Raw genomic sequence first — 26,503 nt, 5'->3', positions numbered from 1 at the left:
TATCACGCAGCGTCTCTCACAAATGGTTGCAAGGCACGCTCCCTGTGCATCAGGGGGTCACAGCCGCTGCGTAATATCATTACGCCTGCTGCAGCCATGGTACGGAAACAAAGTGCCTTGGTTATTACGCCAGAATGAGAGTATAGTTCCTAGCCATATCGGCCTAGAAAAATGCAACTTTTCATTTTTGGTCGGTTTTAGTACACGATGTAACTACAGAAGAGTCAAGTATTAAATAGGAAAAATACTGAAACTCTTTGGTCATTTTTGAGCAGGATGCTAACGGTCTAATCAGATTCAATGAACTATGCTAAGCTATGCTAAAAGTGGTACTGCCAGACCCGAAGATCGGCTAAATGGATTCGAAAAAGGTAAAACTCAGTGTTCCTTTAAGACTTTGATCAAAAAGTGATGAGGTTGCGGTCACAAAAAGTTCTCATTTCAAGCTTTAGTATAGCAAAAGTGTGAGATTTTATGTAATGTTTATATTTGCAATTACTGAATTAGTGTGAGGGATTCTGATTAATAGGAAAAAGTTGATTTTATCACAAATACATTTTATAATAATATTCAGAGAGCTCCCATAGAGTCCATAACTTAAAATAATGACTCATAATAATAGGGATTTGATGCCTGAGATGGGAAAATATGTTTTTCTGGAAGTGAAATATGTAATTAATGTTGTGGGGTGTTCAGAAAAGTAATACATTTTAGTAAAGAAATCTAAAAATATGTATGTCCAATTATTTATTATATTATTTACATGTTTTTCTCTAAACTCACAAAGCCTAGCACTCACTTGGTCCCCAGACCCCAGTTTGAAAACCAATACAGTTAGTATCATTTGGGCCATCACAGTCAATGCTGCGCTCAGTGATTCTCTGCAGTGGATAATACCCAAAACTGCGGTCTACTACGTAGACAGCTCCTGCAGCTTTGAGACACACACCACTAGAACAAACAGCAGCGAAACCCATTATACATCTGTTATAATGTTATTATTGTATTAGATATGTAACTCACCAGCTTTGACAGCTCCATATATGGCGCGTCCGGTGTGTTTTTTGGCGATTTGTATGTCTTTCCACGCGAGAATCGCGCAGTTTAATGTGACCTCATACAGTCTGCGCTGAACACACAGCTCAGAACACAACAGACGCGGGTGCTTCTCCATTTCTGCTCTTTAACAACAAATACACATTAGTTATCTCACTTTCATCTTTAAAACGGGGTTATACTATACCAGCCGACGCTTTAAGTCGTCATAAAAATACTACAATCGCTACAATGGTGCTCGTTTTCTCCTAAGCCGTTTTGCTACATAGCGGTTTTCTCTTTCCTGATAAAGTGGGAGGAGCCAGAGAGATATGCGTCACGTTTAATCTTATTGTGGGAGGTGCGATGTGGGTGATTGACATACTGTTTTATTTATTATATGTAAAATATTATTCCACTCGGACGTTATATTAAATGCTACGTTTAAGTTTATTTAACATATATTATGTTTAAATTATGTTATAAATACATAAAAAATGTCTAGTGCAGAGTTTCTTTCCATCTTATATTTTGCGTATTAAACTTTCATACTGTACATCTAATGTTCTTAGGATTAGCTATCACCACGACAGACTCCTTATAAGTCCAAATTTTACTTCAATAAATTCACTGACATGAAGAAGCAAAGAAGTTTTGCTTCTCCATTCTCTAAAGTAGTGGTACAGGAAGTGTAATTTCTGTGACTAGCACAAATCAAAGAAACAAATAATATATTTATCTCTGATCAATCGTTCCAAATTTACTGTACTACTTACATTTTAAACAATTTCACTGCATCAGTCCTCGTATTGAGAAAAAAGCGACACATTTTCTTCTTTATCAAACTGCAGCTTTACCCCAAACAATAGATTATGAAATATGGTTTTTTTTTTAAAAAAATTTTATTTTACTTAATTACATGCTCGTGTATTTTATATTTAGAAATTACAAATTCCCTTACAGAAAACAAAAACAATTTTAACAGGGAACTTAAGAAGACATGTAGAAATGTCCACTTTTGATTGGCTGTTCAGCAGCCACTCACGAGACCCCTTAGCCAATCACAGCTGCGCTTATGTGCAGAGGGCGGTACCATCATGGCGGCTCTCTGAGTTTGCGAAGAGAAATTGAGGTGTAAATAAACTCTTCGTGCACAATTTGCACAACTTATCAGCATTTTTCTCTAAATTAATTTATGAGCGAGTACTCTGAAGCCAAAAGATGTCAGGTGACGGCAACAAAAAACAGTTCTGGAAGAGAAACACAGCCAAGGTTCCTGGGAAGTGAGTGACGTGTTCATGCTAATGTCTATGTGTTAGCTATGTGTGTGTGTGTGTATTCATATGTGTATAATTAGAGATGCAGATAATCAAACAATATCTGTCAACGCTAGATCTCACCAGAGGAGCTCCAAATACTTACAATGACATGTGTCATTAAAATTTGTTCTTTTAAAGCCTGTCTTTAACTGATGTGATGTGTGCTAGCTGTACACTTCCATGTTTGTATTGATGTCAGTGATGTGTTAAGTTTATATTGATCGTGATTATATTTTTCTAGCACTGATATCTGCTGTCTGATCAATGTGTGTATGGTGATAATATCTGTTATACTGATTAAAGCTGTGTTGATAGTCTAGTTCATGAGTTAGCCTGTTAGCTATGTGCTGCTGGGCCCCTCTTTTGACAACTCTTACAGATAAGTACAGATTGGGACAATGATTGTAAAACTTCGTTAGTTGATATAAACCATGGTACTGGATGATTACTGTATTCACATACAGTACCATGGTATTTATTTACATGGTACAGTGGTTTGATTGGTGATGACAGCAGCTTTCTAAAACTTAGTAATTAATGTAATATATATAGATAAACAGGTGACAAATTAAATATATCTAATAACTCTTTTAAATGAAGCATAGTTGTGTTTTTTAGAATTCAAGAATTGCTTAATTCTTGACTTGTCAAACCAATTTCCAGATCATATAAATAATGGTGGGAGTTAAAAATAGACTGATTATTCTTATAAACATGCATTGTAATGCTTTTTATTTTTCACAGTATCCAGCATGTTTACGGAGCCCAACATCCCCCGTTTGACCCTCTGCTACATGCCAAGTAAGTGCAGCTATATCAAAGTCCCTTTAAGACTGCTATTCTATAGTCTTTGGCTATATTTAAATTAAATTAAGTATTTTGTGTGTGTGTGTGTGTGTGTGTGTGTGTGTGTGTGTATATATATATATATATATATATATATATATATATATATATATATAATACACGCACACACACATACATACACAGACACTGACAAGTTATTTAATAATAGCTTATAAAATGCATGTATAATGGCTTTTCTGATAATTAAGTTTTGCTCAAAAGTGCATATTCAAAGATAGGAAAGGATCTATTTTTATTCCTTTTGTGTGCTTTCGCTTTCAGTTTTTTGGAGTCAGTTCTGGTTGCAACCTATTTTACTTCCTTATTTTCCACATATTTCAGAGTCAACAACTATCTGTCTCTCTCTATATATACAGTATATATACATATACAGTCAAACCTACATTTATTCAGACACCTTGAACATTTCATTCATTATTACAGTTTATTCAATATAGTTTAAAAAAATGGTAATAAAATGTGACAAGATCTCGGAGTTAAACTGTGTCCTGAAAAAATAATCTTAATTATGTCAGATAACATTTAAGCAAAACATGGTCAGGTCAAAGTGTCTGAATAATTTTTGGTTCCAAATTTGTGTAAATTTTACTGGTAGTCCACTGTATGAAGAATTTTTGGGAATAATATGTCACAGTTTACTTTATTTTGCTCTCCTCATTTACATAAATGAACTATAGTGTCCGAAAAATATATAAAAAATGTGTGAATATTTTTTTGTTTTGTTTGTAATATATACATACACATACATATACATATACAGTCAAAACAAAAATGTTGGGCTGCATCTTACTCTGTGAGATAAACAGTCACTCTTTTCATAGCTTTTGCTGGTTCTCAGACACTCGCTTGGTATTTCTCCTGCTCTTTGTCTAGCAAAAAAAATCCCTCATTACTAAACAAAAGCTTAAAATGAAGGCCTGATTATTTCAGGGGCCTTGTCACAAGTCCATTGTTTTTGAATTTCTGTGTTACTTTTGCTATATTTTCACACTTACTCCTCTTGTAGCACTGTCCTCTTTTGTTCTAAGAAATAAGTCTCCTGACAGTTCTCTCCCAAGTGCTTCCATTGTTGTCAGCATTAAGTCTGAGAATGATTTAGTGGGCTATATCACATTTTTAATAGTCAAGAAATGACTTCTCTTCAAATGTTTTGGTTAAACATACTTACCAGTTGATCAAACATTGCCTTAAACTTACACCAGAACATTTTTATTTTGTTTTATTTAGTAACTTTTAGGAGGGTGTACTTATTTTTGCTACACAACATTTTATCACCTTGATAAGAAAATCTTATTTTGACATGTTTCTTTGGTAACTGATTAAGCAGACTTGCTGGAACATTATATCTCTAAAGAACCCTAACAAGTCTTCTAAGTAATTGAGTAATTACTGATTTCAGAAGTTTCAGAGGGGGTGTACTCATTTAGGCTGTGCACTGTGTATATATATATATATATATTGTGACAGAATGGTTAACATGAAAGTGAAATTGAACATTTCCCTTGGCCTGCAAAGTCACCAGATCTAAATATATTCGAGTCACTTTGGGGTATTTTGGAGGAGCGAGTCAGAAAATGTTTTCTTCGCCCAACATCACATAGTAAACTGGCCACCGTTCATTAATCATCTGACATTCCCAAGATGAATTGATGCTGTACTGGCCAAAAAAGGAGGCCTGTGGCCTACAACATACTAATGAATTATTGTGGTCTAAAACTGGGTGTTTCAATTTCATTGTCCAACCCCTATAAATATAGGGGTATACAAACACATGGTAATACTGTTACATTGTTACATGTAGTTATTATTACAGATAACCCTAAACCTAACCCTAATCCTAAACCTACAGTAAGTACAAGTAGTTACTTAATAGCACTCAGTACTTGTAAATGTATAATTACAGTGTAACAAAGACAACTTAAAATAAAGTGTAACCAAAAGTACATACATGTAGATAATATAGATATAGATGTGTGTTTGTGTGTGTGTGTAAACACATCTTAAGTGATGTCACCGTAAAAGGAAGAGCAAGTTATGTCAGTTTGATTTAAAGATAACCCAAGCCCAATCCCCCCCCCCCCTTTTTTTTTAACATGCGCAGATTAATCATTCACAATAAAGCCAGAAATGTAATTTAAGAATATGAATAGGGTAAGTGTTGACTTTCCAAAAGTAGAAAATCAGTGATCATACTTGTCAGGTCACACTTGTTGCTGTTTTCTTTGTCACAACCGCAGATGTTGCTACAATGAGTCAGCAAACCCTGCCCATTAAAGTGCCACGCTAAACAGCCTGCCTGAACTAGACCAAAAACAGCCGCCTTGTACTTTTTGAATGAGAGCCAGACTGGTAGTGGAAATATGGTTTTTAGGTTAACCAGCTATAGTGAGAATACAACATCAATTTGTACAGTACACATTAAGCATTGTATCTCATTTTCTTATTGAAACTGATCCCAACCTCTAATGTAAATTAGATTCTGAGCAATACAATCATTCTCTTTGCTTTGGAAATCTGGGGCTGTATTCACAAAACATTTTATCTTACCACTAATAGTTCTCCTAAATGGCAGTAAAAGTTCTTAGCTAAGAGTTTTCTCTTAAAACCTATTCACAAAGCTGCTGAGACAAACTTTTACTAAGGAATAGACTGAAGTCTTAAGCTAAGCGTAAGGGTGGGGTTGACCTCATTGCTATGAAGAATACACACAGTGATTGGCTGATGGGGGAGGAGTCAGCGATTTAATCATAGAAATATTATAGAATGAGGTGTCACTTTCCATATTAAAATAAACGTTTTAAAATACAAATGTTGCCCTATTCAAACAAATATTTTTTTAATAAAAATGTTGCCATATTCAAATAAAGGTTTTAGAATATAGGCTAAGTGTCACTAATTAAACTAATATATACAGTTTATTGTCCGCCTCTTGGATGTCAATGTGAGAAACACATTCAAATGATCTTTCTAATCGGCTCGAGAGGAGGAATATATACACAGACGAGAGTCGACTCACCTATAGTTACTTCGACATTTTTCTGCATCCCTCCGCCAACCCGCTCCTCACTCTCGGCTAAGGATACGAGGAGTACTTTGGGTTAAATTCCAAGCTCAGAGCCCTCAATCCCCTTGGACTGCACACCAAATACGTTTATTTTTATTTATTTTTTTACTCTATTCAATCATTTGTAAATGTGAACTCATGAAAACCACTGCCACAGGTAATTGGACAATATTTATTTATTTGTTAAAGATTTATTTTTGGCGTTTCATCGTAGATTCAAATCTATAAATCAAAATGTATTGCATTTGAAGTAAAAGTACAGCACCCAATGCTCTATCGCTATTCCCTCAATGGTGTACAGTATCTTTGGGTGGATTAGGACTGTTTTGTGATTTGGTCTTAGTGACTTAGGAGTCCTCTTGACTACTCCTAACGTTTCACAGATTTAGGAGCTAGTTTTTGTGCTAAAATGCTTTGTGAAATAATCTTAGAGCAAAAATTTAGGACTCCTAAAATTAGGATTGACACGCCCATTATTTTTAAGTGTTTCTCCTAAATCTGCAAGTTAGGAGCTACTTTTATGTTTTGTGAATATGGCCCCTGGTTTTGAGTGGCAGCTCATTGTGCATCAATTACATCTGAATGCGCTTACTCAGAAATAGATTTGAATTTATATAATTAAAGCACCATGTTTTGCTATTTGTAATTTATTAGTTTTGCTTTTTAATAGTAATTCATAGTAATTCTGCATATTATTTAGTCTTAAAGGATTAGTCGACTTTTGAATAAAATTTTCCTGATAATTAAGGATTATTCTCCTTTATAGTGGACTTCAGTGGCCTCCAAATGTATAAAGCAAATGTATAAAGAATATACATTTACATTTTTTTTTCGAAAATGACTGATCGTTTCGCTTGATAAGACCCCCGTATTCCTCATCTGGTATCGTTTGAAGCCCTTTGAAGCTGCCCTAAAACTGTCATTTTGACCTTCAACCATTTGGAAGCCATTGAAGTCCACTATAAGGAGAATAATCCTGGAAAGTTTTCATCAAAAACCTTAATTTCTTTTCAACTTAATAAAGAAAGACATGAACATCTTGAATGACATGGGGTGAGTAAATTTTCTGGAAAGTGAACTAATCCTTTAAACGGATAGTTCACCTTTTGTTGAACACAAAAGATAATATTTTGAAGAATGTCAGTAACCAAACAGTTGATGGGCCCCATTGACTTTCATAGTATTTTTTTTCCATATTATGGAAGTCAATGGGGCCCATCAACTGTTTTGGTTACCCATATTCTTCAAAATACCTTCTATTTTGTTCAGCAGAAGAAAGAAATTCATACAGGTTTGAAACAACTTTAGGGTGAGTAAATGATGATAGCAATTTTCTGTGACAAAGCGTATGGAAGTCATCTGATTTTAATGAGAGTTGGCAATTTTGGGCAACATGAGCATGAAATTTTACTTTTTGTAGGTGAGCAGTGATGTGACGACTACCAATGGGAGTCAGAGAAACCAGAACAATGTTCTTTGAGTTGTTTGTTCTCACATGCAGGGATCTTATAAATAACATTTGTGGAATACCAAGATTCTGTGTGAGTTTGGTTAATATATCAACAAAAGTCACTTTTTTGTTGTTGTTGCAGTCTGATAAAAGCAGGCAACAAGCCTCCATCTACCACTACGCCAGGAAAACCAAAGAAAGCCACCACCTTCCAAGAGTTTGAGAGCATCACCAGTGACGCCTGGGATGTGGGAGATGATGATGATGAACTTCTCGCTATGGCAGCCCAAAACCTCAACATCGAGGTCGTCATGGAGACAGCCAATAAGGTGATAGAAAACCACAGCAAGCTGCAGGAAAGAAGACAGCAGCAGATGGACAAGATGACTGAGCCTGAGGAAAAAGACGGTGAGGAATCGCACGAGGTAGAGGAGGAAGAGCCGGAAGAAGAGGAGGAGAGAGAGGAAGGGGCAGAGACGACAACAGATCTGTCATTCAGTTCAGAGGCTCTTCCGCTCAGTGACAACAGACTGGTGAAGTCACACAGTGAAGCTCCTGTCGGCTCACCTAAAGGTCAGTCAAACATCAGGACAACTGCGTTTCCTGTCTCTGTTTACGCTTTTAGTCTGGTTTATTGTTTGGCTGGTTGCTCAACAAAACTGACATTAATCTTTGGTGGTTGTGTTATTGTAAACTAAAACAAATAAAAATTGTTGAATAAAATAAAATATAAAAGACGAAAAACTTAAATTAAAATTACAAATTACAATGTGTTACAACAGAAAATAAAACGGAAATAAAAAATAAATCAAAGCTAAATAAAAAAAAAAAAAGAAAAGCACAAAACAAAAGCACTAAAATTAATAGAAGATGAAAACTAATATTGTATAAAAAAAGAATAATAATAAAATAATAAAAGTTAATTGAAAGTACTATAATAGTATATAAATAATACTAAAATAACAATGGCTTATGTTGATTTATGATTATTATTATGCAGTATTTCTGGTTTCTTTGTCATACATTTTTAAAGCTTGTCGAAAAGATGTGTGTTGTTGCTTTTCTTAATTCCTGGATCATTTTCACCTTGCAGATGATAAAATGACATTAGTCATGTAGACTTTGAAAAAGACATGCATAAAACAACAGCAATAACAACAAAAGAACACCAATATGCATGTACAGGCATGCACAACAAAAAAATTATTAGTCTCTATTATCTTTTCCAATGTGGTGTTACAAAATTTGCTATCATCTAGACCAGTGGTTCCCAACCACATTCCTGGAGTACCCCCAACACTGCACATTTTGCATGTCTCCTTGATCAAGCACACCTGAATCAAGTCATCAATTCATTAGCAGAGACTCCCAAGACCAGAAATGGGTGTGTCAGACAAAGGAGACATGGAAAATGTGCAGTGTTGGGGGTACTCCAAGAATGTGGTTGGGAACCACTGATCTAGACGTAACACCTTGCTGGGAAAGATCAACCAATTTTCATAAGACTTGCATGAAAGTTTGAATTTTGGATCAGACCCGTGACCTGTTTCTAAACTCTAGCATTTCAATTTCCCCTTGTCCTTTTCCTAACTAATTAGCACGACCTTCGTTAAATAGTTTTTTTTTAGCTTGTGGTAATTAACCAAGAGACTGTAATATCGGAAACCTGTGTTGCTCAAGCAAATTGGAGTCAGTGAAATGTCAATCAATTGTTTTGTTTGCCACTGAGCTTTATTATGTTAATATAAAGGATGTATTTTTTCCGCTGACCTGTCACTCAGACTTTCACTCTGATGCTTCAGAAGCATAGAAAATTAAATGAAAGCATCTTTATTTTAATACTGTTAGAATTCCTGGTCCTCATGACACTGAAAACCTAAAGAACCCAATGTTCTTCGAGCAAAATCAAAGAATGAATAAGTGTGATGTCATTTTGTACAAAATCTGGCAAACACAATCTTTGTGTTTGGGGTTTGTTTAGCTGAAATGGCTCACCAGCGTGCATTTTCCAGAAAACTTTGCAATGGATGTTAAACGCATTTGAACTGCCATTGGTACATGACAGAATAGGTGGGTGTGGTCCGAGGCTTTTTTGAGGTTCAGGTCCCTGACACACCAAGTCGACGGTCGGCTGTCATAAAGTGTTGGCCGGCTCAGTTTTTGCGATGTGTTCCACACAATCGGCACTGGTTGGACACCTTTTGGGGTTTGTTGGCCAATTGAGCATGTTGAATCTGTATCAGCGCTGTTGAGAGAGAACTCTGATTAGATGAATAATGTACCAGTTATCAATGTAAAGCTGCTTTGACACAATCTACATTGTAAAAAGTGCCATATAAATAAAGGTGACTTGACTTGATTAGCTTTTCAGTTTAGTGAATGAGAATAAAAGCCAACTTTTATATATAATGTTTGTATGTCTGCAATCCTAGTTTTGGTTTCTCTTTTTGAATGACAAATATAGACTATTGATACCCGCTGATAAACCATTATTTCCTTATACACAGGTGCAGAATGCACATGCTAGTTGACAGTCACCTTTAGTCATTTTGATATGTTTAAGTGCGGCCAAGACTCAGGCAATGCTAGGCGATAACACAGTCAGCTTTCATCGCAGCTAGTTCTTTTATTTCGGCTTGGTGTGTGATGGCCTTAAAGGGTTAGTTCACCCATAAATGAAAATTCAGTCATTAATTACTCACCCTCATGTCGTTCCACACCTGTAAGACCTTTGTTCGTCTTCAGAACACAAATTAATATATTTTTGATAAAATCCGATGGCTCAGTGAGGCCTCCATTGCCAGCAAGATCATTTCCTTTTTTAATGCCCAGAAAGCTACTAAAGACATGTTTAAAATAAAAGATCATGTGAGTACGGTGGTTCAACCTTAAGATTATAAAGCGAGGAGAATACTTTTTGTGCGGCAAACCACAAAACAAAACAAAACAAAACAAAACAAAACAAAACAAAACAAAACAAAACAAAACAAAACAAAACAAAACAAAACAAAACAAAACAAAATAGTGACTTTATTTAACAATATCTATTGATGGGAGATTTAAAAACACTGCTTCATGAAGCTTCGAAGCTTTACGAATCTTTTGTTTCCAATCAGTTGTTTGGATCGCATATCAAGCTGCCAAAGTCATGTTTTTGAAATCGCCCATCACTAGATATTGTTGAATAAAGTTGTTATTTTGTTTTTGTTGGAGTACAAAAAGTATTCCTGTCGCTTTATAACATTTAGGTTGAACCACTGTAGTCACATGATTTGTTTTAATTATGTCTTTAGTAGCTTTCTGGGCATTGAAAAAGGAAATGATCTTGCTGTTAATGCAGGCCTCACTGAGCCATCAGATTTTATCAAAAATATCTTAATTTGTTGAATTGAAGATGAACTAAGGTCTTACAGGATTGGAATGACACCCTGAGTAATTAAAGGGATAGTTCACCCAAAAATGAAAATTTGATGTTTATCTGCTTACCCCCAGCACATCCAAGATGTAGGTGTCTTTGTTTCTTCAGTAAAACACAAATGATGATTTTTAACTCCAACCGTTGCCGTCTGTCAGTCAAATAATGCTAGTGGATGGGAACTTCTACTATAAGAGTCAAAAAAACATGCACAGACAAGTCCAAATTAAACCCTGCGGCTCATGACGACACAATGATGTCCTAAGACACGAAACGATCGGTTTGTGCGAGAAACCGAACAGTATTTATATCATTTTTTACCTCTAAAACACCACTATGTCCAACTGCATTCAGCATTCACTTAGTGAGGTCTGATCGCGCTCTGACAACGTAAGTAATGTCTTGCACTCATTGAAGTATATGCAAGAGACATCACTTCCGCTGTCAGAGTTAAAAATCATCAATTGTGTTCTACTGATGAAACAAAGTCCCCTACATCTTGGATGCACTGAGGGTAAGCAGATAAACATCAAATTTTCATTTTTGGGTGAACTATCCCTTTAATGACTGAATTTTCATTTTTGGGTTAACTAACTCTTTAACTCAGTTATATCACCTACTCAAGTATTCCAAATTTTCTTAACCCCAGAGCGAAGAACGAAACAAATTTCGTTATGAGTATATCAGAAAGAGACTGTCTGCTTCCACCAGTACCTGCAATGACAGACAGTTTTGTCAGTTCTTTGTTTTGCCAGCCAGAGTGGCGATGGATGACTGTGATAATGGACTTCCTGTTGACGTGGTCTGCTCTACACTAATAGCGCCTTGTGTTGACACTGTCAGCAGCTGTCACGCTTTGCCTAATTTCTGCAGGGATTACAAGAACATCTTTAAACGCTGAAGATGTTATGATGCTTAATGCGAGAATGATCTCTCAAAGTCACCCATTTAATGCTCTTAACAAGCATACAATCACATTTTACAGTGACTTTCAGTGTTTGGGCAGCATGATTATTAAGCATTAGGGCAAAATCAATTCACCGATGCATTGTGATTCTTTGTCAAATGGGTGCAACATTGCAAAAATTACTACAACAGCATATATACCATAGAATGCACCTGCGTACCCATTAAACCTACTTATTCTATGTCAATTAGTGGGTGAGAGCTGTGTATAAATATGACTCTAACCCAGTAATTGACAGAGAATAACTGTGTTTGTGTGTGTGAGTGTATATATTATATATATATTTTTATACATATATATAATTATGCGTCATTAACGCAGGTAGGTGATCTTAGAAGTCAGGGCTGATTACATAAGAGATGGCAGAGAGAAGAAATACTCAAGTTGCGTTTTCCGTGAATTATTCTTTCCAGAGTGTGCTTTGCTTTAAAACATGAGTTCGGTCATATTCTGTGATTGTTTCTAAAGGCAGAAACACACCAAGCTGACAGAAGTATTCTCGTTGCTTCATAACATTAAGGTTGAATACATGTATTACATATTTAAATACATCTTTAGTAGCTCTCTGGGCATTGAAAGTGTTAGTTATCTTGCTGGCAATGCAGGCCTCACTGAGCCATTGGATTACATTATCTGTAATGTTATATTGATTCGTCATCACGTTAAATTGATTCGCAAACAAACCTTGAACGTTCACTCTCGACGCATTGATCGCACACTTTGTATTTATGCTCAGACACACTTCTGTACATTCACGTTTTTCAGAATAATGTTTGGATTTTTCGCATGTATGTTGCTGTGTTTAGTAATTCTGCATGGATCCGTATACTGTAGTATATGCCAGTCAGGTCAAGGAGTTTGGTTTAGGGTTTTTTTTGCATGTCCATGTGATCTTGTTCTGTATCACAGCTTGACTTGTCTAAACTGTAAACAAGCTCTTTGCTGTTGCACTGTACACATACTAAACACTGAATTCTGAAAAGTTTTTTCTGTAATGTTTTTTTTTTTTTTTTGTGCTTTTCATGGGTACTTTGGTGTCCATAAATTACTGATTCCTCATATCATTTGGTTATTTGGTGTCCTTTTGGAGTCTTCATTTTGCAAAGATATAAATTTACCTAGCATAAAATACAGTTTTGATTGTTTACTTGAAAATGATGACAAAATTAACGTGTAAAACAAATATATATGCACTAATATAAGCTTTTCATATGGCATCTTTACAAAAAAATTTGGATTTGCACTATTATCGGATAGAGTTGTTAAAAGTACTGCCTTCGGTACTGAAATTTAAAAAAATTTGAGCGCTGTTGAGTGGATTTGTAAACGCCTCTGATTGGCCATTCTGTTGACGCGCTAATCGGATATGTCTGTGATTTTCTTCAATGATCAACGCTGTAAAAACGTTGTGAATAGTCATCAGCGAAGCTCTTCACCAAAGTAGGCATCTATCCGCTGATAGACACCTGCTTTCAAAATGCTTTCAAATTCAAACACTTCCTTGTGCTTTCAAACGCTACCGGGTGTTGATCATTGTAGCCAATCACAGACATATCAGATGAGCGCGTCAACACAATGGCCAATCAGAGGTGTTTATGAATCTGCTCAACAGCGCTCAGTGTCAATTTTTTAAAATTTCTTGGTACAGAAATCAGTACTTTTGACAACTCTATTCTCTGAGACAACATGCAGCAGTACAGCTGATATTTTATCAGCACTAGCAAGTGTGAGAAGCATTTTGATTAAACTTTTATATTTTACCTGAGGTAAAAACAAAAACCAGTATCAAGACGGGCTTTAAAATGTATCTATAGGACTAAACTAAACTTCATTAGTGCAAAATATCAATAAATCATACATTTGTTGGTTGATTGATTGTGTCTGTGTACAGTGCTCAGCGAAAATGTGTACACCCCCTTTGAAAAGTAACATTTTAAACTATCTCAATGACACAAAAACAATTTCCACAATGTTGACAAGACTGTTTTATATAACATCTCTTTAACTTATGACATGAAAGTAAGGTTAATAATATATTCTAATTTTACTCAAATTAGGGTGATGCAAAAATGAGTACACCCTACTGAAGGTCTCTGGAGCAAAGCTAAATTTTAGACTACACAAATGTCTAATTTAACAATAATTCAACCACAGGTGAGTCGAATTATTCATTACACAGGTGTCCAGCCGACAGTTGACTATAAAAGGGTGTTAAAAGCCCTTCCCATTTCATGCTGTCAGCAATGGCACTACATGGAAGAGAAATGTCACAAGACCTGAGAAAGAAATTAATTTCTTTACACCAGAAAGGTGAAGGCTACAAGAAGATCAGCAAAGCTTTACTTATCAGTCAGAATACTGTAGCAAAAGTGGTACAAAAATTTTAAAAAGATGGAATTGCAACCATCTCGCAGAGACATCCAGGTTGTGCACAGAAATTAACACCTCGACAGGTGACTATTTCCCATGACGCATTACGGCGTACACTGCAGAGGAATGGCATGCATGGGTGCCCTCCATGAAAGAAGCCTCTCCTAAAGCCAGGCACAAAAAAACCCACCTAGAGTTTGCCAGGGCCCATTCTGACAAAGATGAAGACTATTGGGACTCTATATTCTGGAGTGATGAGACCAAGATAAATGTTTTTGGAACTGATGGCTTCAAAACTGTATGGCGTCGCAAAGTTGAGGAATACAAAGAAAAATGCATGGTGCGTACAGTGAAACATGGTGATGGCAGTGTCCTTATGTGGGGCTGCATTAGTGCTGCTGGTGTCGGGGAGCTGCATTTCATTGATGGCATCATGAATTCACAGATGTACTGCTCTATAGTGAAAGAGAAGGTGCTTCCATCACTCCGTGCCCTTGGTCGTCGTGCACTTTTCCAACATGACAGTGATCCTAAACACAAATCTAAAGCCACTGTTGGATAGCTGAAGAAGAACAGGGTGAAAGTGATTCATTGGCTCCTAATCTGAAACCAATCGAACACCTATGGGGAATTCTGAAGAGACAAGTTAAGCATCACTCTCCATCCAGCATCCAGTCTCTAAAAGAGGTCATTCTTGAAGAATGTAAAGATAGATGTTGCAAAATGTCGCCAACTTGTTCATTCCATGCCTAGAAGACTTGGTGCTGTCATTAAAAATCATGGAGGCCATACAAAGTACTAGATGTAGTTTTTGTTGTTTTTGCATCACCCTAATTTGAGTAAAACTGAAAAATGTGTAATCTAAGTTATATTATTAACCTTGCTATCATGTTATAAGTTAAACAGATGTTATATTTAACTTGGTCTTGTCAGCATTTTGGAAATTGTTTTTGTTTTCATTGAGATATTGTTTAAAATGTTACTTTTCAAAGGGGATGTGCTCATTTACGCTGAGCACTGTATGTATTTATAAATATATGATTAATCAATAAAATAAAAAAATAAAAAAATATGTAAAAATGATAACAGTACGAAACAAAATTACACAATCTTAAACTAAAATTAAAGTAAAAAAAAAAAAAAAAAACTGCAGATATACAAATAAAAGCCAATGTAGTTAGCTGTAATGTAGTTCAAAATATTACATAAAACAACATTAAAATAATAAATAAAATAAATTGTTATACATTAATCTGTTCAGGATTTTTTTTAAACTTGATGTTAAAATAAATATTAAACACATTAAAATAAATATTTTCCAACATGAAATAACACTTTAAACTGTTAAGGAATCTTTGAAGTTTTTATTTAGTCAACAAAAGGCTGCATAAACACACACTGAGCCATTCGTTTCTAATCATTTTAATTTGTTTACCCTACCTTACGAATTGTTCCAGCTTTAAGAAAATCCCCCAAAATAAAACAAAATAAAATGCCTGCGATCGGTGAGCAAACTGATAGGAAAATCTCATTGGTGTTTTTAATATTTATACAGTAATTATAGCAAGTACTCTGGATACACATGCATCTCCTCAGCCAACCCTTCCCTAATAGGACTGAAGTGCTCTTGCTTGAAAAAATTGGGATGTGCCAGGTTTAACTCACAAATGATTGGTCCCTGTGCTGTTGTGAAGAATGTATACACATTGAGAATCATATGTAATCTCATCATGACTCCCTGAATTCAAATTAAAATAGAATCTAATTGAAATGAATTGAATTGTGTGGTGCTAAAAGATTCCCACTCCTAATGATGATGGCACTCTGAATGAGGTTCATCTGTCCGAGCTCTGTAATGGATTTAGTTTGACAGAGAAGTGTTTCATTACCACTAGCTGAGCATCTTGGGGTAACTGTCTCGTCTGACCTCTGGGCAAACTGTGTGACATGAATTGCCTCCGTAATTACATCTAGTGGGCTGAGGCATGTGAGAAAGCAGGCAGCAGTTTGTATATTCTCATTTCAGCTGTGTTTTCTCTTGTGTTTGTGGACAGAAGTGGGCGCTGAACAGGCAGCACTACACAGACAGCAGTCACTCCCGCACAGGCCCGTGATTCCACTGGTGGCCCGTATGGCGGATCAGAACACATCTGGAACTCCTGCCATGACCGAGAGAGAGGCGTCGAGACTCGATAAGTTCAGACAGGTTCTGGCCGGGCCTAATACTGATCTGGGTAAGAAGCTGTTTTATAGTTCTGTTACATGATTTCTAAAGTATAGAATACATAGTGTCATTTTTTTTGTGCGCTTGGCTATATGTATGCTTGGGCAACACATCACAAGAACATACGCATACCAATGTCCAATATATGTGACCCGTGCTGTCAAAATGAGTCGGAATGCGCATGGGCTAATTTTGAGCTACAGGCAAAACAAGTGAAAAATGCCAATTTTGCTCGAATTTGAGGTTTTCACAAAAATTTGTGAATTCAGCAATCCCAATGCTCTCAATGGCAATTAAACAATCTAAAAGTATCTCTGTGTACATTTTCTGAGAGGAGTACCTTTCCTTTGTCCATGATAAATGCAGTTTTTCTCTGCTCACTTCTCGCCGACTGGCGCATCCCCTCAGCACAAGTTTGGTATCATTGTAAAGCGAGGCATTCCAACTTTGTGAATATTCATAGCGAATTCACGATGGCATGAGTCTGAACCAATGAAATGTGATGCCACGGACAGCACGTGATCCCGGTATACACATATAAACATGGTTGGGGAGTAACGGAAATCATGTAATGGCGTTATGTAATCGGGATACAAAAATCCAGTAACTGTAATTCATTAGTTACGTTAAAAAATGTAGAGGGAAGAAATAATTAAAATTATATTTAAAATGGCTATTTATTTACAGTAAAGTTGCCCCTCCCCCCATTTCTTTCTTTCCTTCCCTTTTTTTTTTTTAAATACATGTGATCTTGAAGTAATCCAAAAGTAATCAGATTGCATTACTTTCATATTGTGGTACTTGGATTACGTTACTGAATACTTTTTTTATGAAGTAATTTGTAACTGTAATGGAATACATTTTTAAAGTAACCCTCCCAAGCCTGCATATACACAGAATTACAGTGTTAAAAAAAATTCTTGGCGAGTATTCACGCAAACAATATCCGTTATGTCTTAAGTGAATATTTGGTTAACTGTTGGGGAAAAACATCTGATGTGTAAAACATTATATTAGTTCCGTGTGATACAGTAGGTCTTAATATATAGGCTGTTGATTTTATTAATGTTAATCAAACAATTGTGGAATTAAGTTGAATATGTTTCTTCCTATAGATATGGGTTTTGTGCCAAATTTTGTGTTATTAACAAGGATTTTAAGGTATGGTTGCTAGGTGATTTTGTTTTTAGAACCGTCAGAAAACTAGATTTTTATCAAAATTGACTTTGCTGACTCTACCGACTTCAAACAGGTGTAGCTCAGTCTTTTTTTTTTTTTTTTTGTCCAATTCATACATCATTTTGAAAGCTTTATAATAGGGGATGTGAAAATAAATAAATTTTTGATAATTTGCTCATTGTGACTCAAAATGAAACAGTCTCAAATTTTAAATGTTGGCATTTTTAAAGAAATTTAAACAATAAATACCATTTTGTGGCTCTTTAACGTGTCATGACAAATCGCTGTAGCACCTCAGTTCAAGCAGCTCGTGAACCGATCATCTCTTCCTACAAGTTAATTTATAGCATCAAGTAAACATGAATGAACATGTGAAGGAATGTTGTTTCAACCGCAGAAAGACGTCAGTACAAACCATTTTTCAAGTTAAAGTCCACCAACGTTAATCTACTAACTCCCCTGACTCTTTGTTGGACAAAATGGCGGATTCGGCGTTATGATTGGTTAGATTGCCTGTCAGTCAAACTCCCGGCGAATGGTCAATTGGCAAATATTGGATTAATAAATCAAAAGTAGTACAGTTTTCTCCTCCTTCTTCGTTGTGGATGTGGATAGATATGGTTGTTATGAACTATATTAAATTTTAAATAACATGCATGTTCTTCAGAAACCACATAACCGGTTTGGAATGACATGAGAGTTAGTAAATAATTTTTTAATTTAATCATTGAAAGCTAATGAACGTGCAAATGAATTGTGGTCAATAATACAGTGTGAAGTAAAGAGTGTAAATTTTGCTTTCACTTTAACAGTCTGTAATGTCAACCCTCTCTGTAAAGCTCTCATATTATTGCTCAGTAACATCTCTGGGGTATAAGCATTGCAGATCTATGAAGTCAGGACGGTGTCGATGTTGACAGGCCTCTGGATGTTGGAGTGTCAGTTCTGGTTTCTTTTGAATGGCTCTCAGGGCGTCCCTGAATCAGTTTGGCTGCTGTTGCCATTATTAGACATCTGAAATTATGAGTCAGACATGTGGCAGCAGAATGAAATATGAATGAAATCTATAATTAAGCTGGGATCTCCAACATGATAATGAATTCCCATCTATCCATGCACAGCACTGATGACTGCCCTCTATTGGCAGTGACTCATAATAACTCAAAGATCCCAAGAAATGGCACTGAGCCACATATTTTGGGGCGGAGTTGATTGTATTGAAGTATTGCTTATTATAACATGAAGTTTAGTTGAAACTTTTTAAAATAGGCTTATTTTACTATTTATTGAAATGGCGAAAATGGTTCTATAATGGCAATACCATTACCATCAAACATGACATTTGCATATCAACAGTATGTAATCAGCATTCAGCAACTTGAATACTCCTAAATGAAATGAAAGTGTGAACTATGGCAGCAGTTTCACATGCAAAATAGAGGTGATTTACTAATAAGAGCCTTAAAGGTCCACAGTACATTTTCTTTGCTAAATTACTTGCAGCTGTTGTTGCCAACTTTACCTTTAAATTCAGAAGTGACATTTCAGGCGTTACATGGAGTTCTGTAGGGCTGCATGATATTGAACACCCTACCCCCCCCCCTCCCCACACACACACACACACACACACACACATACACACACACACACACACAATATTCAGTTTTTCTATGCTATCCACCTTATTCCTACGCCCCCATGATGCTTTGCACAAATTATGGGAGCTTCCGTTAAGCTGTAAACAGTCAGTGATAGACTCGTTATGTAATGCGTTTTATTTTTAAACTGGGTACAATGAGATTACATTATTCTACTCACCCTTCAACCAACGAAAATTAAAAGGCCTTTTAAAAGTGTAAAAGCATCAACAAGGTACTTTCAACAGGCCATGAAAAAGTAATTTAATAAAAATGTTCATGAACTTCAGCACTGCGTGATACTATTTCAAAGTGATTTCCATTTTAATAAATTGTTTGTACCTGTGAAAACATACCTGGAAAGAGATGTTAGGCTTTGAGGTGGAAAACGAGAGATTCTTCGTGCATTCCAATTAATAATTAATGGGATATATTGTGAATTATATCGGGAGAACAGACCACAAATGTGCAGCATATGTGTCCTCTTTCATACTATTACAGCGGTATGCAAAGGGACAAAATAAAACGAGGATAGAAAGCAGCGGCTGAAAAGAGCTCTTGCTATAGATATTCTTGTTATAACGTTACGTTAAAATACCAAGCGTTACGGAATTCTCATGATGTTACGGGTTAAGCTTTATTCGTAGGGCAACCTTATGATGTGAAACGATTAGTTTCGTTCTTTTTGAATGGAAGTTCCCCAAACCGGAAGTGGAACCCATAATTGGAAACGCAGTAGGCTAGTCAGGAATAAGGTCAATATATTGCAATGTAAAAAATTCAAGACGTTTCAACAAATTACTTGAATAGCTCTGATTGGAAAAAATACATTTTACAAGTTTTTTTTGGCTTTTAGTATAAATATGTCAAATATGTTAGCCTTAAGGTTATCTATAAGCTAGTATGCTCAAAAACACTGACAAAATCCACATTTAGACGATGTTTGGGTTAATATATGTTCTGGTTGTCATAAGGGTGTGGGCAGTCAGATCTGGAGGGAATTTGATTGGAAGGCAAAAATCAGGTTTTTCAGGACTCCGTTGAAATCTTTCCTCACCAAGAGTAGTATGAGTGACAAATGTTGGAGGAAATGTGGATTGGTCGGTGATCAAACTCATATTTTTTGGGACTGCCCCATCATACATTGCTTTTGGAGGGACATTAAGGGCGTTGTGGAAAATTTACTAAAAGTGAACATATCTTTTGACTCCCAAACTTTTTTATTGGACATTTTTCCAGACAACCTTTCACAAGATCAAGCATTTCTTCTCCGTCTCTTCTTAATGACGGCTAGGAAAATTATAATCTGTTGGCTAAAGCCTGAGCCACCTACCGTTACGCAATGGATACAAAAGTTAAGACAAGTTTATTTAATGGAACGGTTGACAGCACAACTGCAACTAAAAGTCACAGCCTTTGAAAGAAGATGGGGTCCAGCTATTGACTTTCTGAAATAGGACACAATCTATGCCTTAACTTGTTTGTTTCTGATTGTAAATAATGTATGAAGCCCACTCTCAGGACAATGTTCATGTGTTTTTTGTCTTTCTTTTTGTTTTGTGTGTATTCATAATAAAGTTCAAAAAAAAAAAAAAAAAAATCACATTTAGAAGATATAAGCATTCAAAACTTAGTCTCTCACTTCTGCCAATATGGATCAATGATTTTGATTAAATCATTTTCTGTCCAATCAAGTGCTTTCTAGAATCTGAAGCTTTCCACCTCCTACACTATAAGTAGACGCTGAAGCTGCGGTCATCGGTCACTTGTTCACACAATTAATATGATTGGCACATAGTGCTATATACATGGAATAGAGAGTGATTCAGACAGTGTAAATGTTTTCCATTGGGGTAAATGAAGCCTGGTTTTATGTTGGTGTCATGCAAACCATTGCAGCACACATACAGTCTGCTCCGGTCCAGAGACATGATAGCACAGATCGGATCATATGCGCGAGTTGGCACAGACCACAGACCCATTTGAATTCTGCACAGAATGCTATATTTTAAAGTGATATGGAGGAGATTAGGAGGAGAAACGGTTAGATAGACTCGCATTAGAAACAGCACCGAGTAGAAGAGAACACCGGTGTCATGCACCAACATAACTTGCACACTTTTCAAACTACACAACTCACTTTTCAAACTTACTCTTGTAAATGCAACTCAAACCATAAGCTGAACAGAGTTATGACTGTAAGGTTAGTAGTTTTATTTAACTTATTTTAACAAGCCATCAGTTGTACTACAATCAAAATTGGAGCAGTCAGGCTACTTAAAAAAAAAAAGAAAAAAAAAAGTTCAGGGGCGTGTGCTTGCGATTGATTCTGTGGGAGTGTGGGCGAAACCTTGATAACGCGCCACTTCATGCTCACTACTGCACATGCTTGGGCTCTGAACAATGTAATTATTGCAAGATGTCAGCACCATCTTGGGCATTGGTGGCTTCACTTTTCTACAACAGAAGAGAGTGAAGGTGCATCGTCCATCTTCTTTTTACTGTTTATGCTACGCTAAGCTGTATCGCAACATCAATTTATTTATTTAATTTATTCTTTGTATATTGTGCATATTTGAATTTTGTTTAATTGCTTAAAGGTGCCGTAGAACGTCTTTTTAAAAGATGTAATATAAGTCTAAGGTGTCCCCTGAATGTGTCTGTGAAGTTTCAGCTCAAAATACCCCATAGATATTTTTTTAACTGCCTATTTTGGGGCATCATATGAGCCGATATAGGCTGTAGCCCCTTTAAATGCTCAAGCTCCCTGCCCACGGAGTTCGCGTTTGCCTTAAACAGTGCATAAACAAAGTTAACACAGCAAATATAACCCTCAAAATGGATCTTTACAAAGTGTTCGTCATGTAACGTCTAATTGCGTAAGTATGGTATTTAGTTGGATGTTTACATTTGATTCTGAATGAGTTTGATAGTGTTCCGTGGCTAAAACTAAAATTGCACACTGTTGGAGAGATTTATAAAGAATGAAGTTGTGTTTATGAATTATACAGACTGCAAGTGTTTAAAAAATGAAAATAAAACAACAGTCTTTTCTCTGTGAATACAGTAAGAAACAATGATAACTTTAACCACATTTAACAGTACATTAGCAACATGCTAACGAAACATTTAGAAAGACAATTTACAAATATCACTAAAAATATCATGATATCATGGATCATGTCAGTAATTATTGCTCCATCTTCCATTTAACCTGTTGTCCTTGCTTGCTTACCTAGTCTGATGATTCAGCTGTGCAGATCCAGACGTCCTGCCCTTGTCTAATGCTTGAACATGAGCTGGCATATGCAAATATTGGGGGCGTACATATTAATGATCCTGACTGTTACGTAACAGTCGGTGTTATGTTGACATTTGCCTGTTCGTCAGAGTTCTTTTAAACAAATGAGATTTATATAAGAAGACCTAAAAAGCCTCTGCATCCATCTAAAAATCTCTATGAACGACAACCTATTAAAACACAGATAAATCAACTCATCAGCTTACAGTGTGTAAGTCTTGTTGCGTGTCCTCAAACTGGCCACCCGTGTCTTTGAACGAGGGGGCGGGGCAAACAATATTTTAAATTTGGACTGCAGTACCTATTTCAACCACATTCCTACATTGAGCCCCTTTAAGGCCAAAGTATACTTCTACCACCTGCATTCCATGACGGTCGGTGCACTGTCCGTGTGACGTCATTTTCATCATCAAGAGGGTCTGCGGATATTTTTTGGTCCTCGTGGACTGTGTGCGTACAACAGCGCATGTGTGAGTGACTTGAGCGCAAAGTCCACCAAATAGTTATCATACGCCGATTGCGTCTTTTTTGTAATCGTGGCCAAAGGAGGATACTTTGAAAGGCTCCAGGCTCAACTGTGCGAAAATGAAGTATACCCGGAACATAAAGCAATGGTTATGAAAAGAAATCTTAAGTTTAATTCTGTCTACAAAATACATTTCAAGCATTGAAGTGTGAGACTTTAGATCTCAATATTTTGAAGATCATAAGAAAAGTTTTAGTCTAATGTCCAAACTTTTAATGTGTCGTGTATTGGAGCATTGTACAAAAGCGTCTTTGAAAATAGATAGAACAGTACATAGACATTCAATTTGTCCTATCTAACGCACAGTAATGAGCAAAAAGTCATTTTCTCCCTTTACAAGCTCTTGTTTCTGAAGCGTTTCTTGCCATCTCAGTCTCCAAATTAATGAGTACCTGACAGATGTGTTTTTAAGAGGGATGCCATCAGGTGGTCAGCTTTTACCTCTCTGAGAGACTGCTACAATCACAGGAAGCAATTACTCCCTGATGCTGTCTACTGTTGCCATGGCGATGCATCACCTCTATTGAACCCTTCTATCTACCGTTTGACTACCTTTTCTCTCGATGTGTCTCAGATGGGGGAGCTGTGGTGCTCTCGTGGTCTTAATACAGCCGATTCTTCTGTTAGTGCTCAACCTACTATAAATGCAGTCTGATTCAAATTCACTTAGTTTAGTGGCATATTTGACAGAAATTCTTTAAGGAATTCAAGAATATTATATTAAGAATCTGGCATTGAGCCATTGCAAGAATTCCTGGAGACATTTCATGTGCTGTGAATAAGTCTAAAAACATGAGAGAATATGCATGTACATTTTAATAGTGGTTTATATAAACTAAAAATGATATAATTCCTCTCTCTTTTCCATTTGACACTGTTCACAGTGTCTATTAAGCTTATCATTGACAGAAAGCACACATAAACTTAATGTTTTAACTTGCTGCATCACAATCGAAATATGCTTTTTGACGCCTGTTCCTCAAACAGTCACGTGGGTTTAGAATATTGAAGTATATTTCAAGAGCTTAGCATTTTTAAAGTGTTTTTTTTGTCATTTGATTTTTAACATTTGAGTTTTAATCGATTATTCTCTCATGTTTGGTGTATTTTTGTTATCCCGTTATAGTCTGGGATTAATGCTGTATATACAGCTTTCCAGTCTGTATTGGTAAATAACTAAACCACTCTGCTACATCTGTGATGCATGCTAATGTTGAAGTAAACTTTTAATTGAGAATGAACTTAATCTGTCTTTCACTGTTTTTACATCTTTAAGCAGTAGCTAATGTTACTATTTCTCATTTCTGCCAATATGGGGTAAGATGTTTATAGATTAGCCAATTACCTTTGTCACTGCAGGAATCTGAAATAATCTAACAAGCTCCAAAAATTGCTGTGACTCATTATTTTCCACATCCTCATTTGGTTTTAAAGGGCTCCTGTTAAGCTGTTTTTTGTTTTACATTTTCAAATGTCTTTATGTGTAATGTTGACGTTTGCACTTTGTAACTTGCAGACCTTTTTCATGCTCAAAGTCCAATCCAAAGGGGCTTTCGCACCGGAGGAACCTTTTCATAGTTGCTGTAACTAATGGCGGAAGTACCTGCTTTTTGGCATGTTCGCACCACAGGAACTGGGAATGATTTTAGTTCTAGGAATGCCTTTTGGGGAAACTAAATTAGCTTCTACTTCAGAGTAGGGTCTGACCCAGCACAGTAGGAACTACCAGTTAAGTATGTGTACTAGGGTTGGCACTGAAATGTTAAAAATGTGAAAATACCAGCGCATACACAGGAACAAAATCCCTAATATATCGGCTGATAGACTGTTCATCTGATAAGTGAGTGCTTTCAAACCCTCCTGTGTCTATCTGTGTAAGTGCTCGATGAAGAGCATCATTGATGTATATTTATAACATGTTTTTAGCCATGTTAAACATCATTATAGCCAATCACAGACATATCTGTTGAGCTAGTGAACACAATGGCCAATCAGAGGTGTTTAAAAGATTAGTTCACTTTCAAATAAAATGTTCCTGATAATTTACTCACCCCCATGTCATACAAGATGTTAATGTCTTTCTTTCTTCAGTCGAAAAGAAATTTAAGGTTTTTGATGAAAACATTCCAGGATTATTCTCCTTATAATGGACTTCAATGACCTCCAAACGGTTGAAGGTCAAAATTACAGTTTCAGTGCAGCTTCAAAGGGCTTTAAAACATACCAGACGAGGAATTAGGGTCTTATCTAGCAAAACGATCTGCCATTTTTGAAAAAAATTTAAATGTATATGCTTTATATAAAACAAATGATCGCATTCCAAGTGGATCCGCCAAAACCGCTCTTTCGTATTCTTCAAAAAGCTTACGCTGTATGTCCTACACCTTCCCTCTTCTACTTACGATCATTTGTTTTATATAAAGCATATACATTTACATTTTTTTCAAAAATGGCAGATCGTTTTGCTAGATAAGTCCCTAATTCCTCGTCTGGTATGTTTTAAAGCCCTTTGAAGCTGCACTGAAACTGTAATTTTGACCTTCAACCATTTGGATGCAATTGAAGTCCACTATAAGGAGAACAATCTTGGAATGTTTTCATCAAAAACCTTAATTTCTTTTCGACTGAAGAAAGAATGACATGGAAATCTTGGATGACATCGGGGTGAAAATTTTATTTGAAAGTGAACTAATCTTTTAAGAATCCACTCAACAGCTCTCAAAATACTAGGGGGGGCATGCTTTGTCACATTTTTTAAATTTCAGGACCGACGTGGTACCGAAGTTGATGCTAAAGTGTACGTTGTTTGGTCTAAGGCCGGGTTCACACCCGCAAGCATCAGCATCGCGTTAGCAGCGCGTAAACTGTAGCTGCAGAGACGTGCGAGTATTCACACTGGAAGCATTTGTACAATGTCACAGCAGCAGCTCCAAGCTACATATAAAGTGAGCCTTTCTTTACAAACACAGCTATAATTTTGTTTTTATAAGTTGGTCATTTATAAACTTCATAGTCTTGAAAGTTTGTTAGCATGCAAGGTGTACAATACTCGCATATAAACGTAAAATAAATAAAAAAAAAATAAATAAAAAAAAAAGCCTTGTGTCATCCATTGCCGCACACAAATAAGGTAAGCTTTGTGTTTTACA

General features: G+C 36.1%; 2 protein-coding genes across 7 annotated transcripts in view; one reads left to right on the top strand and one right to left on the bottom strand.

The window, feature by feature from the left end:
- Positions 1-1,331, bottom strand: part of cerk (ceramide kinase) — a 55,463-nt gene extending 54,132 nt beyond the window's left edge. For all 3 annotated transcript variants that reach the window (XR_010895726.1, XM_067392386.1, XM_067392387.1), the window contains exon 1: positions 1,024-1,331. Coding sequence is in view for 2 of the 3 variants with exons in the window: in XM_067392386.1 (XP_067248487.1) it covers positions 1,024-1,174 (151 nt within the window). In the remaining variant the exon portion in view is untranslated. The remainder of the gene's footprint in view (positions 1-1,023) is intronic.
- Positions 1,332-2,127: 796 nt separating this feature from the next.
- The window catches only part of tbc1d22a (TBC1 domain family, member 22a), a 185,846-nt gene continuing 161,470 nt past the window's right edge, over positions 2,128-26,503 (top strand). For all 4 annotated transcript variants that reach the window (XM_067391129.1, XM_067391131.1, XM_067391128.1 and 1 more), the window contains exons 1-4: positions 2,128-2,318; positions 3,099-3,155; positions 7,878-8,308; positions 16,542-16,721. In XM_067391129.1, coding sequence (XP_067247230.1) covers positions 2,257-2,318; positions 3,099-3,155; positions 7,878-8,308; positions 16,542-16,721 — 730 coding nt within the window. In that variant the 5' untranslated portion in view covers positions 2,128-2,256. The remainder of the gene's footprint in view (positions 2,319-3,098; positions 3,156-7,877; positions 8,309-16,541; positions 16,722-26,503) is intronic.

This window comes from Chanodichthys erythropterus, chromosome 8 (assembly GCF_024489055.1).
Source record: "Chanodichthys erythropterus isolate Z2021 chromosome 8, ASM2448905v1, whole genome shotgun sequence".
In the NCBI taxonomy this organism is placed as follows: Eukaryota; Metazoa; Chordata; class Actinopteri; order Cypriniformes; family Xenocyprididae; genus Chanodichthys; species Chanodichthys erythropterus.
Note: the sequence above shows the minus strand (reverse complement) of the source record. Positions and strands in the feature narration are given on the sequence as shown.